The sequence below is a fragment of the Hippocampus bargibanti genome, linkage group LG12 (assembly GCF_051943395.1).
Source record: "Hippocampus bargibanti isolate YZ-2025 linkage group LG12, ASM5194339v1, whole genome shotgun sequence".
Lineage (NCBI taxonomy): Eukaryota > Metazoa > Chordata > Actinopteri > Syngnathiformes > Syngnathidae > Hippocampus > Hippocampus bargibanti.
This window is the reverse complement of record NC_142745.1, coordinates 8,614,704-8,629,846: the sequence shown is the minus strand read 5'-3', so window position 1 is coordinate 8,629,846 and position 15,143 is coordinate 8,614,704. Positions and strand designations below refer to the sequence as shown.

Here is a 15,143-nt window from a genome sequence, read left to right as displayed (position 1 = left end):
TATCATTCTGCAATCCATTTTTCTCTCCAACTAATTGAGTGTTCAAATCCAAAGTTGCTTGAACCGTTTAACCCCAATTATTTGAATAGGTTATGAGTTCAATGCCCTATGCGAGTCGTTGCGTTTGAAATTTTGAACAATATCTCCCTCTGGTGGAATACTGAAAAAAACGGATGACTCCGGTAAACAATTCTGTCAAAAAAGCAGATAATTTGAATTTCTGTACAGTATAATCATTTCTAAAATTATCAACTAGGCACCCAGTTAATATCTCCCCCGACAAAAAAACCTGCAAATAATATACATGCACCTATCTGAAGGCAATTACAGCATCACTGTCCACATTTCCAAACAGGGCATTAAACACAAATAGTCACTGCAGTGACCACAGGAATATTAGCATGGATAGCTAGCTAGCTAGCTAGCTAATTTACTGTTGTGGTAAGAAAGTGGGTTAGTAATTCTCCGTAAACTACAATAGTAGTACCAGATATCTTGGCCCACACATCATATTTTGCCTTGACCTAGGCTAACCTTATCTCGATTTGAGTTTTTACGCTGCAACAGGGATTCTCAATGGATGACCTCTACCTTAGAATCGCATGCACGAAAGCATGAAGCTGTTCGACTCCATCTGCAACAACAAGTGGTTCACCGAGACCTCCATCATCCTCTTCCTCAACAAGAAGGACCTCTTTGAGGAGAAGATCACCCGTAGCCCGCTTGCTATCTGCTTCCCAGAGTATACAGGTACACACTGAACTAGCTTACTTGTAACTTTTTGCACTGTAATGTCTGTAATGTTTTTTTGTTTTTTGTTTGTGAAAAATGACCAAAATTGTGTTCGCCCTATCTTATCTATTTGCTATCTATTAGTTATATAGCTTATAGCTAGCTATATATATTATCTATCTATCTATCTATCTATCTATCTATCTATCTATCTATCTATCTATCTATCTATCTATCTATCTATCTATCTATCTATCTATCTATCTATCTATCTATCTATCTATCTATCTATCTATCTATCATCCTTAATAATAGTAACAATAGTAATTATAATGCATTTTATTTCAAGCGCCTTTCAAAGTTCTCAAGGACACTTTACACTCACAGACAACCATAGATACAATAATAAATGAAATACAATTATAAATAGAATACAATAAATAAAATATAATTATAAATAGAATACAATCAATAAAATACAATTATAAATAGAAACAAGTGATAGAGCTACACAGAAAATGCTATTTCAAATAGATGGGATTTGAAGGTGGGAAAAGAAACGATGTTACGAATGTTGGGAGGAAGTGAGTTCCAGAGTTTAGGGACAGAGCAGCTGAAAGCTCTCTCCCCCATCATGTTGAGAGGGGGGGGGGCACACAGAGGTGGAGGGAGGAAGAGGATCTGAGGGAACCAGAGGGAATAGAAATTTGAAGGTCAGATAGGTATGGAGGGGCAAGTTTATGGATAGCTTTAAATGTATAAATAAGAATTTTAAAGTTGATTCTACAAAAATTGTGTCATTGCTGATGTTTTTGGGGAGTTATTGGCTCACCTGGCAACCCCCCCCCCCCAAAAAAAAAAAAAGTTCCCCGATTTAAAACATTTCATTGAAATACAACTGATGACTAACACTGGTTGATCATCTCTGATTAACTCCCCCAAAATATATCTATTTTTTTTAATCCCAGGGGCCAACAAGTTTGATGAAGCCGCCAGTTACATCCAGACAAAGTTTGAAGACCTGAACAAAAAGAAAGACACCAAGGAGATCTACACCCACTTCACGTGTGCCACCGACACAAAGAACGTGCAGTTTGTCTTTGACGCCGTCACTGACGTCATCATCAAGAATAACCTGAAAGACTGCGGCCTTTTCTGAAGGTGAGCTGCTTCCTAGCGATATAAAATCTATTCGGGTATTTGGAAGACCTGCTGTAAATTTAACTCATTCACTGCAATTGCTGATTTTTTTCGAGCACCATTCCCAAATTTGTTTGGGTTTTGTTTTTTCTTGCCGATAAAGCTCTGGTCAGACCTCCGGATATGTATTTCTCTCCCACGAGGGGGCAGCATTTGCCTTTTGTACAGCCGCCTTAATTTCAAGCTCAGATAACTCCAGATCCATATAACTTAGGAATTAACCAATTTTTTTTCTAATCAAAGAAGAAAGTCTAAGGTTTCTTATGCTGCATTGAATGTTTGTGTAGTCCTAAAACTCAAATATTTGTGGGTCCTGCAATTTGAAAATGACAAAAACCCTGGCACTGGAGTGAACAAATTTTTGCACGTCTGCCAGTGAATAAGTTAACTCCTGTGTGTGATAATAATAATAATAAATAATAATAATAATAATAATAATAATAATGATGATGATGATGATGATGATGATAACAACAACCACAACAATACTACTACCACTACTACTACTACTACTACTACTACTACTAATAATAATAATAATAATAATAATAATAATAATAATAATAATTATTATTATTATTATCATATCATTATTATTATTATTATTAGTAGTAGTGTTGTTGTATAATAATAATAATAATAATAATTATTATTATAATAATAATAATAATAATAATAATAATTATTATTATTATTATTATTATACAACAACACTACTACTACTACTACTACTACTAATAATAATAATAATAATAATACATTTCCCCCTCCATACACTCACATATACACACACACTCACACACACACACACACACACACACACACACACACACACACACACACACACACACACACACACACACACACACACACACGTTTCCTCATCGGTTGGTCAGAGCAGTCCTTTAAAACAGTACTAAAGATATTGTTAATAATAATAATAATGCATTATATGATTTGATTTGACAATGAGTGATTTTGTTGCACGCTGTTGTCATATCTGAAGTATCAAATCGGATGCTATATTCACCATACTGTATTTATGAGTGAAGCGATCAAATTTGACCAAAATTGCGTGCTGCCACCTGCGCCACCATTTAGACCCACTTCCTAAATTTCCGTCCACTTTTTTTGTCAACACATTGAGAAGATTGTAATGAGTGTGTCAAGGCTTCATTGTCAGTTCAGTGTTTGGTTGTGTTTTGCGGCAGGAGGTGCACACCGCGTGAGAGACAGCAGCCGCCACGTGACGACGACTGCTTTTCTTAAATGAAAACCACGACAGACGTAATCCCTATAAAACTGGAAGAACTTCAACAAGTTGTGATTGGCGACCATCTCGTCTTCTGTTTAACAAAGGTTGTCTCGCGCCTCCTCTCGTACTCTTCATAGTCCCCTGAATGAATGTTTGAGCACCTTCATTGGATTAGAGGAATTCAGCAGCCACTCGTAGGGAAAAATGAGTTGGCTTTTATTGAATCGTTGGAACGCATGTAAAATGCACAACGAATATTTCTCAACCATCAAGAAGATCTTGCGGTGATTTTGATTTCAGTTACCATTTTTCTTCACCCGTGACTTTTTGAAGGTTTTCATTTTCTCCTTGGGGTTTATTAAAGACGATTTTACATCACATGATCTGATTTTAACAGTTGTTTCAACAGGTGCAGACTGTGAGTTGCGATGTGGGAAAAAAAAGATCGTTTTTGATAATTTTGATAATTATCACAGTATTCCCCGGCATGACATTCCATTAATTAGCTCGTATCCAGTCACAACTGTTTGAAACCCGGAACGTATCACTTGTTTGAATACACTCAATGCAATCTGTGAGGTTGTAAATTATGTCTGTTGATGATCTACCGTGGATTATTGTGTACTCTTTGTTTCACTCCGAGTGTCTCGTTTTGGTTTTATGTTTTTTGCCTTGATATCTATTTATGCGTGTATTTCCACGTTTGTTCTTCACATTGTTCGATTAGGGCTATTTCTACTCTGTACCCAGAGCTTACGATGCATCCGAGCACAGAGTTTGAACGATAATGGGGTACATGTTTGTTGGTATTTAAAGTACAAATCACGTCATTTGAGGGATGTAAATAAAAAAAAGTTTGGTCCTGTGAGGTTTTACTCTTCTGTCTTTTTGTCCAAAAAAAGTCCCATTATTAACAACTTGAATGTACGATCACATTTACGATAGTATTTGAGGTTTCTGTTATTTTTAAAGAAAAACAAACCATGTTACTAAGTGTAATCCTACAAAAAATATCTGATTACTTTTTTAAAAAGAAAAAGCCAATAATTCTTAGAAAGGATTCTAGATCCCACATGTTTCAGTGAGATCACACAATATTTTTTTTTACATTTCTGTTATTTTAAAAGAAAAACGAAAAACAATTTATACGCCTCATGCTACAAAAAATATATGATTACATTTTGAAGGAGAAAAAGGCAATAATTCTTAGAATGGACTCTAGATCCCTATTGTTTCTTAAATTTTAAATAGACTGACTACTTCAAGGTTATGTAAATAAAAATAATATTAAAGGTTTTTGGTTCACTTTTTATCAGATAGCACAGAGTGCAGACATACCTAATGTTTTGGCGATTAAGCATGTTTTTATCTCACTTTTAAAACAATTTGTTTTAATTGATTTATTTTAGATTATTTAATTTGTGTATTTGCCAAAAACACAATTTTAACAACAACGGACAATAATTGATTCATTTGAGAGCACTGCATGCAAATGTTTTGGACCTGTGTGACAATGCCTATCTATGTTCCTCACATGAATGAGTTCATTTGCATCAGTTTCCGTTCTGAAACACATTAAGTGCTAATATTCCTCACTTGCAAACGAAATGAGGTGTCCCTTTGGCAAATGGTTTGTATGGAACTCTAAACTGCCGGAAATACCAAAGAATGCTAAATTTTCATCGAAAAGTCATAAGAAGAGGTGCGTAGATTGTTTGCATTCAGGCGACATCAAAAGACACTAATCTTTTATGATGTGATGTATTAACGCAGCCGCCAGGGGGAGCCTTACGCTGCAGGGGTCGTTCTCAAATTGCTGCTCAACGACCACGTTAGATTTTTTTTATTTGACAGTTTATACCGACCATTCATTGCTTAGCTTAGATATAAATTAATTATCTACCAAATGAAAAATAACGGTGACACGGTGGGTGGCTGGTTCGTGATCGGGGGTGATGGGTTCACATCGGGTTCAGGCTTCCCTATATGCAATTTACATGTTTCAAAATGACCATTTTTAATGCTCCAGCACGCCCGTGACCCTCATGAGGATTAAGGTGATTCGAAAATGGATGGATGCATAAAGTCATGAAGGCCATCTTTTTCTTTCCCATCTCAAATGTAACACATTCTCCTTCCTCCCAGTTACATTTGAACTGATCATCATGCACTGTTTGCACAGGAAAATGTTGCATTTCAACTGGGTTACAGAATTCGCTTCTAAGGTCGTGCAAGGAACTCCGGTTCTTCGAAATCAAAATACTGCCTGTCTTTGATCTCTCCTGACACATTTAATTCATAGAGCTTGCTAATGAGCGAACCGATTAAATCAGGTGTGTCGAAGTCGAGAAACAGATCAAAATCTTGCAATATATGGCTCTCGAGAACCCCCCCTCCCCACCGAGTGTAATTAGTTGTACATTCTGACTTGTGAAGGGGCAGCGATCAGTGACGGTAAGGAGGTCGGTGTGAAGTCCTTTTACATACAGTTGAGTCTATTTTTCACCTGAATTAAGCTGCAATTGGCACCAGTATCCCCCGCGAATCTTCAGGATAAACGGTGTTGGAAATAGCTGCATGAATGTTTTAGTGATGTAAAAATTTAAATTAGATTAAATGTAAATCTCGGATTACAATCCCTAAAAGGGAAATACCCTTTATTTTCTGCAGAATGGGTGTCACACACCACAGAAACAGATCTCATAATGACAAATTGCTGGAGGCGTAGCTTTATTTCAGGCGTCTTGCCATTGGACGAAATTGTGGCTGCCTTGCTCTCATTGGCTGAAGCCGCACACTTGGGCCTCAACAAACTCTGCTGTCAGACTTCAATTTGAACACAACAGTGAGGATTTAGCAGCCACAGCATCATCCCAAGTAAAATCTAAATGAAAAATGAGGAGTTGGCGTTGGTGTGTTTTCGCTGGGATATGCCAAGGTTAGTTCTCATGTTTCTATGTACTTCAAAAAATAAACACTAAGGAAACTATGGAAATATAATAATTTGTATTCATCATGACTGTTGTATTTTGCTTTGCAGAACACTGAAGTGATTTTTAACTTCACTGCAGACACTTCCAAGCAATGGTAAGTTTATTTTCCTCTCGTTTTACTTGCATGCTGGCGAGAATGTTTTGATTTATCTTTAACATCTTAGCAAAACATTGTTTGCCCCCTCATCTGTTGGGCGCCGCGTGCTAATACCCACTCATTCAGCAGCCTAAGGAAAACTAACAGTTCTCACTGAGAGTCCACATGTGGACAAATCAATTGTGTGTAGTATGAAAGCAGTCAAGGAGAACATTTTGTCATTGAGGCGCAGTGTGGCAAATGGCGATGCTGCCCCACTGAGCATAAAGTCAGGGAAGGAGGGAGAAGATGGAAGAGGAGGAGGAGGAAAAGGGTCCCAAATGGTTCAGAACTCACAGCTGTGATAACATCATGTCATATGGAGTCTCAGAAGGCTAAACATTGAAAGGCTGGACACGTTTAACACATTTTCTTCTATTTAGTCATAATACAAACCCTCAATGGCCATAATGAAGCACTGCGATTATTGTAAAGGATGTTTCTTATTACTTCTTATGTAACTAAATGACCAAAAAAAGTAGTATTATACATACACCACAGCAAAAAAACGTAGTGTCAATAAAAATTGATCATTATTTATCAAGGCAGAATTTTTGACGCAGTATGTATTACATGAGCAGTAACCGTAGTGGTTGTTGTGTTTAGAGTATTTTGTCACCAAAGTCAGCTGGTCTAATTTTTTAAAATTAATTTATCACATACATTTTAATCTACAAAGTTAGGTAAAATAAAAAAATGCAAAACAATTATGAACATCTATATCACACAATTTAACTCATTCACTGCCATTCACAAATTTATTCGGGAATTGAAAATGTGACGTTGAGCGCCATCCCCAAATTTGTTCTGTTTTTTTTCTCGTTTGGGTGCTGATAAAGCGCTGGCCATGGGCTCTGGCAATGTTTTTCCCTTCCACAATAGGGCAGCATTTAACTTTTGTTAACGCTTTGTTACAGCTTCAGCTGTTGTTAAAGAGCTATATAACCCAATATGTATGCATTGCATTGTATTTTGGACGGTCACCCTCATTTCAAGCTCATATAACTCCAGACCCATATAATTTAGGAATTAACTCTTTTTTATGATGTATGGTGATACTGTAAAGCGCAATATTCATGAATCATGCATACATTTTGTGCGTGTACCTCATAAAGTGTCCAATTTATGGATAGGATGTGGCCAAAGTTCACTTTCTGAGTTTCCAGGCATTTCCATTTCTGTTCATATGATTCACGCGTGACGTTGCATCATTGTCGATTTTACTTTGACTTTGAATCCGTCACTGTGATTCAATGTGTAAATTCTCAATGTTGCGTTCGCACGGTCATACGCAGCAGTCAACATCCTGTAGGAGAGGATATATTCGACTCAGCTGCATTTCTCCCCCCCTTCAAAATTTCCTCTCCTGCCAGAGGAAGCAGGGAGCGTTATGCTCATCCAAAATGTGCATCCTGCTCGCAGATTAGTTTTTTTCACCGCTTTGACGTGTTGATGGCCGCCCGAAGGTTTGTCAGGAATGTTTTTGCGCGCTCACCGAGGCCGGTGATCTCAGCTGCTAAAAAGCCCACCGTCCCAGAAACAACGTAAGGAAGCGTTGAGGTCTCTCCTCTCAAATGGGATATGCTTGGTAGACTGCCTCGTTGTTGTGTACACTCCTTCATTGTGATTATTTTTCTCTCTGTCTCAATTTGTTTCACCAGCTGTGTAAGGGCGATTCCATGGAGCGCTTCCAGAACGACACGCAACGCACAATGCCGTCCCTGCAGGACCTGAAGCATCCGAGCAGGCCGAGGCCCCTCAGCGAGCCGTGCGATCGCTCCTTTGCCGTCAAACGCCTTTGTAAGCAGAAGGTACAACAGGAGCGATTCTTGACCCAGCGTGCGTCTCAAGCTAGCGAGGCCAACACGTACGACTCGGCCTGCTGTCTCGCCAACCCGTTGGAGGAAGAAGAAGAAGAATCCGACGGATGCTTGGCTCAAAGTCGACCCAACAGTGAAAAGAGTTTGGACCTTGACTCTGGTTACTCAGAGGCTTCTTGGCATGATGAAGGTGTTGTTCTGAGAAGGACAAGAAACGTACGAGTTTCCTCTTCGGCTTGCCTCCGTACAAACATGGGAAGTCGGATCCGACCCAAATCCACCTCGGACGCTTGCTTAGAGCGCTGGACTTCCTTTGAGGCCAGCGACCCAGAGGACTGGACGACAGCATTGCTAAGCAGAAGACGGAACAGACAGCCTCTGGTTCTAGGGGACAACAGTTTTGCAGACCTAATTAAGAACTGGATGGACCTACCAGAGTGTCCAGAACCTGCAGAACTCAAGCCAAATGCCGGTCGGCGTCTCGCGAAGGACATTCTGGTCAATATGAAACGGCGACTGGTCGGAACGTCAAAAAGCGTGGAAACGAGCCAGAAAATGGCTGATTCCGCTGGAGGGAACAGGGCAGGCGAGGCTCCGAAACGACTTTCATGCCCTGTGGGACTCCAGTTGCTCAAACCTTTCTTCCACCCCTCGCACACGGACTTGCATGCACTCAACTCGGACTTTTATCACTTTACTGCCACTTCGCTCATGAAGACTGGCAGCCGGCAGCCTATAATATGCAACGACATTATCGGCTACATTTGATTCTATATCCTGTTTTTTTTCTCCTTTCTTGTGAATACTAACTCAAATAAAACTCCTTAGATTGAACTCATTCACTGCCATTCACAAATTTATTCGGGAATTGAAAATATGACGTAGAGCGCCATTCCCGATTTTGTTTTTTGGCAGGGTGGTTGCCGATAAAGCGCTGGTCAGGCCTCTGGTAATGTTTTTTTTCTTTCCTTTCCACAAGGGGGCAGCGTTTCCCTTTTTTCCATGGTAGCGCTTTGTTCCAGCTTCAGCTGTTCTTAAAGCACTATACAAACCAATATATATGTACAGTAAAGTCTCGTTATATCGATATTCAAGGGAGTCCGAAAAAATATCAATATAACCGGGACTATCGATATATCCGACCCTGTTTGCATGTAATTTTCTCCGTGCGTGCATAGAAATAGTATCGATATAACCGGGACTATCGATATATCCGATATCGATATAACGAGACTTTACTGTATATGTATTGCATTGTATTTTGGACAGCTGCCCTAATCTCAAGCTCATATAACGCCAGGTCCATATAATTTAGGAATTAACTCATTTTTTTTCTGATGAATGTTTATGTAGTCCTAAAGCTCAATATTCTGTGGGTCTTGTTATGAGTGACAATGACAAAAACCCTGGCACTGGAGTGGAAACATTTTTGCATGTCTGGCGGTGAATGAGTTAATTGCACTCTGTAAAAATCTAGAAACTATTTCTTCATCCTTTCAACCACACTTATTTACTCTGTACAAGCAATGCAATACAATAAAAAAATGTTGGAAAATATGATTGTGTTTGGAACAGATCAAGATGAGGGTTGATAAAGTCAAGATGGTTGTTAACGCATCTGACAGGTCAGGAGATCCTGGTTCAAATCTCTATTGGACATCTCGGAGTGGTGTTTACACGTTCCCCCTATATCACTGCTGATGTTTCACTAAACAGACATGAGATGAGATTCCATGAGATTGTGAATGGGAGCGGGACTGTCTGTAAATGAGCCTTTGCAGTATTTTTCCTTCTGTAACAACACTGACTTCTTTCATGATGTTCTCCGGGGGGGGGGGGGGTTATAGTTATCAACTTGCTACTTGAATGGCATTTGAGGATGACCAGAGGCTGTGACATGAGAATCAACGTGATCATGTTCACAATGTCTGGTTGTAGTATTTTGTCTCTGCAGAATCACATTTTCCAGTGAACTGCATTCTTTTATTTTGGAGGGAATTATACATTGTTGCATGCAGTGGAACTTCCAGAGTGAAACACAATACTATACCAGCAAAAATGTGGTTAGCTGACAATGCTTTTCGGATGAGGAGCGAAACATCCGACACCTTCAAAGAAGGACAGATGACGTCTGAAGAAACCTTTTCAACAATTAATCAGAGTTTGTTGTAATTCCAAAATAAACAAAATAGTTGGAAAAGAAAATGACTCCTTTATTTATAAAATGCTTATTATAAAACCTGCACAATATAAAGTTAAGACACCTACAAAGTCGAAAAAGCTTCCAAGATAAAAACTCAAAGCACATCATGTTTGGATGCGATGACATTGAAATGCTCACTGGACAAAAGGAGATCCCACTGTATCTTATTTGCTTAGTTTTCCCTTCCTTTTTGTTTTTCTGCTTTCAGTATTTATTGTCATCTACCTTACATTACCTTTTTTATGCAGTGTTGGCGTCTATGCTAGTTAAATCGAGGTAAGCTGATGTGTCGTACGTTTCGACTCATTCGACGTTAACTTTATACAGTACAAGTATCAACAAGCAACATAAAAAAACGCTGCACTTATGTAACAAGAAAGCGAAAACACTGAATGAACGCAGGCAATGAAAAGGCAAGGCAGCTTTATTGATACAACAAATTTCCTCTGCGAGGTGACGTGATGCCCATCAAGAACCCGAGGACGTGGACTACAAATAGGAAGGTCGAAGTATGATGCTCAATGTAAATCGTAATAAGGATCACAAGGATCCAAGTTGCTTGTGGGTCACTGAGGTTTTATTAAAAGGAAAAATTGGAGCCATGCCAGGACACACAAAATCGCTCACACGCTCCAAAAAGGTGCGTTGCATTAAAGTCCTTCCACCAGTCAAGGCTACGCAATGTAGCGTACATTGCGTATCATCTCGGCCAGATGCCGACTCTGCCTTCACCCCTCCAACAAACAGCCCTCGGCCTGTCCTCAATTAGGCCTTGAAAGCGCTCCAGCGGAACATCTAATCCAAAGTCAAACGCCAGCATTTACTTCTTAACCTTCAATCTACTTCTTAATCTTCCCGAGGCCTCACGCCACTCAAGCGAACGTTGAGATACAGAGCCTCAAAGTGTCATAGAAGGTCACCGGGTTCAAATTTTGTTGCAACACAAACAGTTCAGTTCAGTTTCATTGTGGGCCTGAAATATTGTTGTTTCTTGATGATGAAATTAACATGAAACAAAAATATGTTGTGGTTCCTTGAAAATTTTTAAATAAACTATAATAATAATAATAATAATAATAATAATAATAATAATAATTTATTATAATTAAATTATTATTATTATTATTTTTATTATTATTATTATTATTATTATTATTATTATTATTATTATTATTATTATTATTGAAAGTGCTTTTCTCACACTTATTATTGAAAGTGCTTTTCTCGCACTCAAAGATACTTTACAATGACTTTGACTTTGACTTGACTTACGTTTTGAACAAAATCCTGCTAAACTGCGCAAGATCAAGTCAAAGTCAACTTTATTGTCAAATATGCTAATATGCATAACATACAGCACAGATGAAATTACTGTCCTCTCGGACCCAGTGTGCAAGGCACTTACAATGACTTTAACAAACATAATAAACAGGAGAATAATACATCTAAAAACAGTTCAGTCTTTGCTCCAGATTTCAGCAGTTACTGTCAAACAAATATCTGAGTTTGCTTTCCATGGTCTTTAGTCATGCCATGCCAAGTACACACATTTCCAGTGTCTCTCCCTGCCCCCCCACAAAGTCAGGAAGTGAGGGGCGAGCCATGCACAGGATGTGGCTAGCTGGCAGGAGGGGGCATTTGTCGTGTGGGCTTGCTATACACATGGACAGCCTTTCAAACACAACAACAGCTCCCCAGAGACGTCAGGCATGACGGCAGACAACCTTCACATGTCGCTGCTCACCAATTGTAAGCATATTTGCCTTTCATAACGCAATTCTGAACCTGATTTGTGGTTTGGAAATCAGATGGATCACGTCACTTTTTGAACAGGGAGAAAAACAACTCGAATGACATCCACTTGTCTATTTGCGTTAAAACATTGTCCATGAGTCGCTGTTAAATTGGGATACTCAAATGTGGGGGTGACTCTATCCGCTCATGCATGTAACGCTTATTTATTATGAATTTCAAAAAGTCCAGTTTCCAAATAATCGCCATCTTTAAGCTCGCCTAAAACAAACACTTGGGAAACCTGAGAAAGAGTATTTTCAATCATCCTGGCCCATCCATCGATACTTGTTTAAGTGTGTGTGTGTCTACAACTTGGGAAGGAGACAACATTTCACCCTCCAATTCGATTTGACCCAAATAAAGCTGTTTATTCTTTGTACTAATAGCATCAAAACAAAAAAAACAACCATACCTGTCAACCCGCAAGACAGTGTGACCTTACTAATGGCTCAATTTTTCCTTACTTACGGATAGAAAAAAAACATACATGTATGTAATATTTCATTGTGCAATTTTATTAACAAAATTTCACATGTAAACATGAATACTTTTAACAAGTTATAACATCTTTCTAGCAATAATCAATTATGTTCTTATTTGTAGATCATTGTGGCTTTTTTGGCTGTGGACAAATTGAATTTGTTGAATTTGTGTTCTTACAATGTATAATGTTTATAAAAAAATATGAATGATGTTACGGGAAAAAAACACAGTAGACTGTTTAATTTAACTGATTTCAAAATAAAATTCCACTTTTTACACGGATTTGTTTTCTGGGCGGAGTAGCGATATTTGTTATAATTAACATTACTGCTAATATTTAATGAGGGAAACAGAATCGGAAAAATCTCAAAATTATATTTAACAATTTTTGCATTTCCCTCACAAACTCTTGTATGCCGTACACATCTAAAAATGTGCAAAAATCGTGCAGAATACGACAAAATACGGCCGGTTCACAGGTATCTTTAATTTAAAAAAAAGACCATCCCCCTCTCCCTCCTCCATCACTTCATCATCATCATCTTAGAAATGGCATTCCAACTACAGTATCTTTTCCCTCCTCATAAATCAAGAATTCTCCTGCAATTGGAATGCAAACACCTGAAAGGTAGCGCAGGGCCACAGGCAGCAGTGAATGGAGCTAAAGCATTTTAAATGCGTCCACACAGAGCAAAACAAACAAAAAACGCTGGCCTGTGACCTCAAACGGCGGCAAACGAACACACTGCAAACAAACACACAGCAGCGACCTGGGCTGTTAAAGGTAAATAAGGCCCAGGAAGAAATGCTATCAGCCTCATTGGGTGTGTGAAGATATTTGCGTTAAAATGACCTGAAAAAACAGATGGACTTTTACATGAATAACTGGAAAGGAAAGAACATGAACTACAGGTATCGTGGTAACGGGAAGAAGGCACCATAAAAAACATGACATAATCATTGGGGTAGGGGGTTGTATGCAGTCTTTCTTCTTTGCCAGCAAAAATCAAAACTGTGTGCACATGTGTGTCTTTGGGCACTAGGCTGGGGACACCCTGAACTGGTTGCCAGTCAATCGGAAGTCACACAGAGACAAACAACCATTCGCTCTCACACTCACACCTAAGGACAATTTAGAGTATTCAATCGGCCTTCCATGCATGTTTTTGGAATGTGGGAGGAAACCGGAGCACCCGAAGAAAACCCACACAGGCCAAGGGAGAACATGCAAAGCGGGATTTGAACTCACAAACTCTGCACTGTGAAGTAAGCGTCTTAACTATTCGACTACCAGGCCGCCCAAGTTGACTTTCAGTTCGGCCTATATGATAACTATCTAAAAGAAATTAAAATCAGGAATTATTGAGAGTACTGTACTGGTACTGGTTTAGTGTTGAACGAGGGGTGTAAAAAAAAGCCAATCACTTCAAAATATATACTAAATATATACTTGAGCAACTTGTATATTTTCGTAGATTTTTTTAACAATGTCAATAAAATTGATTTTCTCACCCCAACCCTGAATACATTATATATTAAGAAGAAAAAAAAGATGGTGGTGATGGGCAAACGGGTGCAGCGATCGCACTTTTGGAAAGGTTGTAAGACTTCCCAAAAGTGCCTTCCTGCCGACCTCCTCGTCCATCCCTCAACAAGGAAGTCGTGGTGAATGTGTGTTCGTTCCTGCAGGCTGCTGATAGACATAATGCATCAAGCATACACATAGACTCACAAAGACTTGACGATAGGGACAAAGAGGCTGTGCGGGATGTGAAGATTTTACATCTATCGTTGCAATAGTCTAGGAACCGGTCAAAGGTCAAAAAAGATCTTCCACAGAGACTATATGAGCATTGGCAGTAGACGAAACAGCATTTTGCAGTGACAGAATGAGAATAATCAAATAATCCAAAGTTTTTTTTGTTGGGGAGGGGTGTCCGAACCCTCCTTTGTCGTTTTTTTTTCCATTGTTGTGACAGCAGCAAACCAGACCGTGATGAATGAGCACAATAACAATTCGATGACTGTTATATAGAACTGACTCAACAGCGTCTGTGTCAATCTTTCCTCAGCAGTGGCCGGAAGTACATCCTCTGCTGCATTTTTCCAGGATGCTTTTGCAATAGAATGACACCGTTTTTGATGATCACGAAAGAGGATTGATGAAGTAGAAGGCTTTGGTGAAATGAACCCGAAAATATACAATATACAGTAAATACACGAATCCCTGTATTTAAGTGAATGTAAGAAGCACATTTTGACATATTTGTTTAACTACCCTTAGAGATATCCTTTCACTTATGTCATTTTAAAGTTTACAGTTTGATTAAAATGTTTTCCGACAATCACTCGCTGAAAAAAAAAAATCCCTGAAGTCCAAAACTAAAAGGTTTTGGTGCCTATCTAAGATGTTTGCCTAGATGGTTTTAACATGCGTCCCCTGCAGATTGGTGCTCAGTGGCTCTTTGTCCATAAGAATGTTTACATGGACAGTGACTGGGGATAATTACACTGTGCAGGATAAAGA

The 15,143-nt window shown here is 38.8% G+C and overlaps 2 protein-coding genes across 2 annotated transcripts in view; both read left to right on the top strand.

The window, feature by feature from the left end:
• LOC148890337 (guanine nucleotide-binding protein G(i) subunit alpha-2) overlaps positions 1-4,055 on the top strand; it is a 33,889-nt gene extending 29,834 nt beyond the window's left edge. Inside the window, exons 8-10 of the mRNA XM_089009696.1 lie at positions 597-750; positions 1,701-1,893; positions 3,144-4,055. Of these exons, the coding sequence (XP_088865822.1) occupies positions 597-750; positions 1,701-1,891 (345 nt within the window). The 3' untranslated portion in view covers positions 1,892-1,893; positions 3,144-4,055. The remainder of the gene's footprint in view (positions 1-596; positions 751-1,700; positions 1,894-3,143) is intronic.
• Positions 4,056-6,038: 1,983 nt separating this feature from the next.
• LOC148890336 (PAK4-inhibitor inka2-like) lies at positions 6,039-10,325 on the top strand. The gene is made up of 3 exons (XM_089010243.1): positions 6,039-6,125; positions 6,228-6,274; positions 7,978-10,325. The coding sequence occupies exons 2-3, from the start codon at positions 6,272-6,274 to the stop codon at positions 8,902-8,904; spliced, it is 930 nt and encodes a 309-aa protein (XP_088866369.1). The 5' UTR covers positions 6,039-6,125; positions 6,228-6,271; the 3' UTR covers positions 8,905-10,325.
• The last annotated feature ends 4,818 nt before the right edge of the window (positions 10,326-15,143 follow it).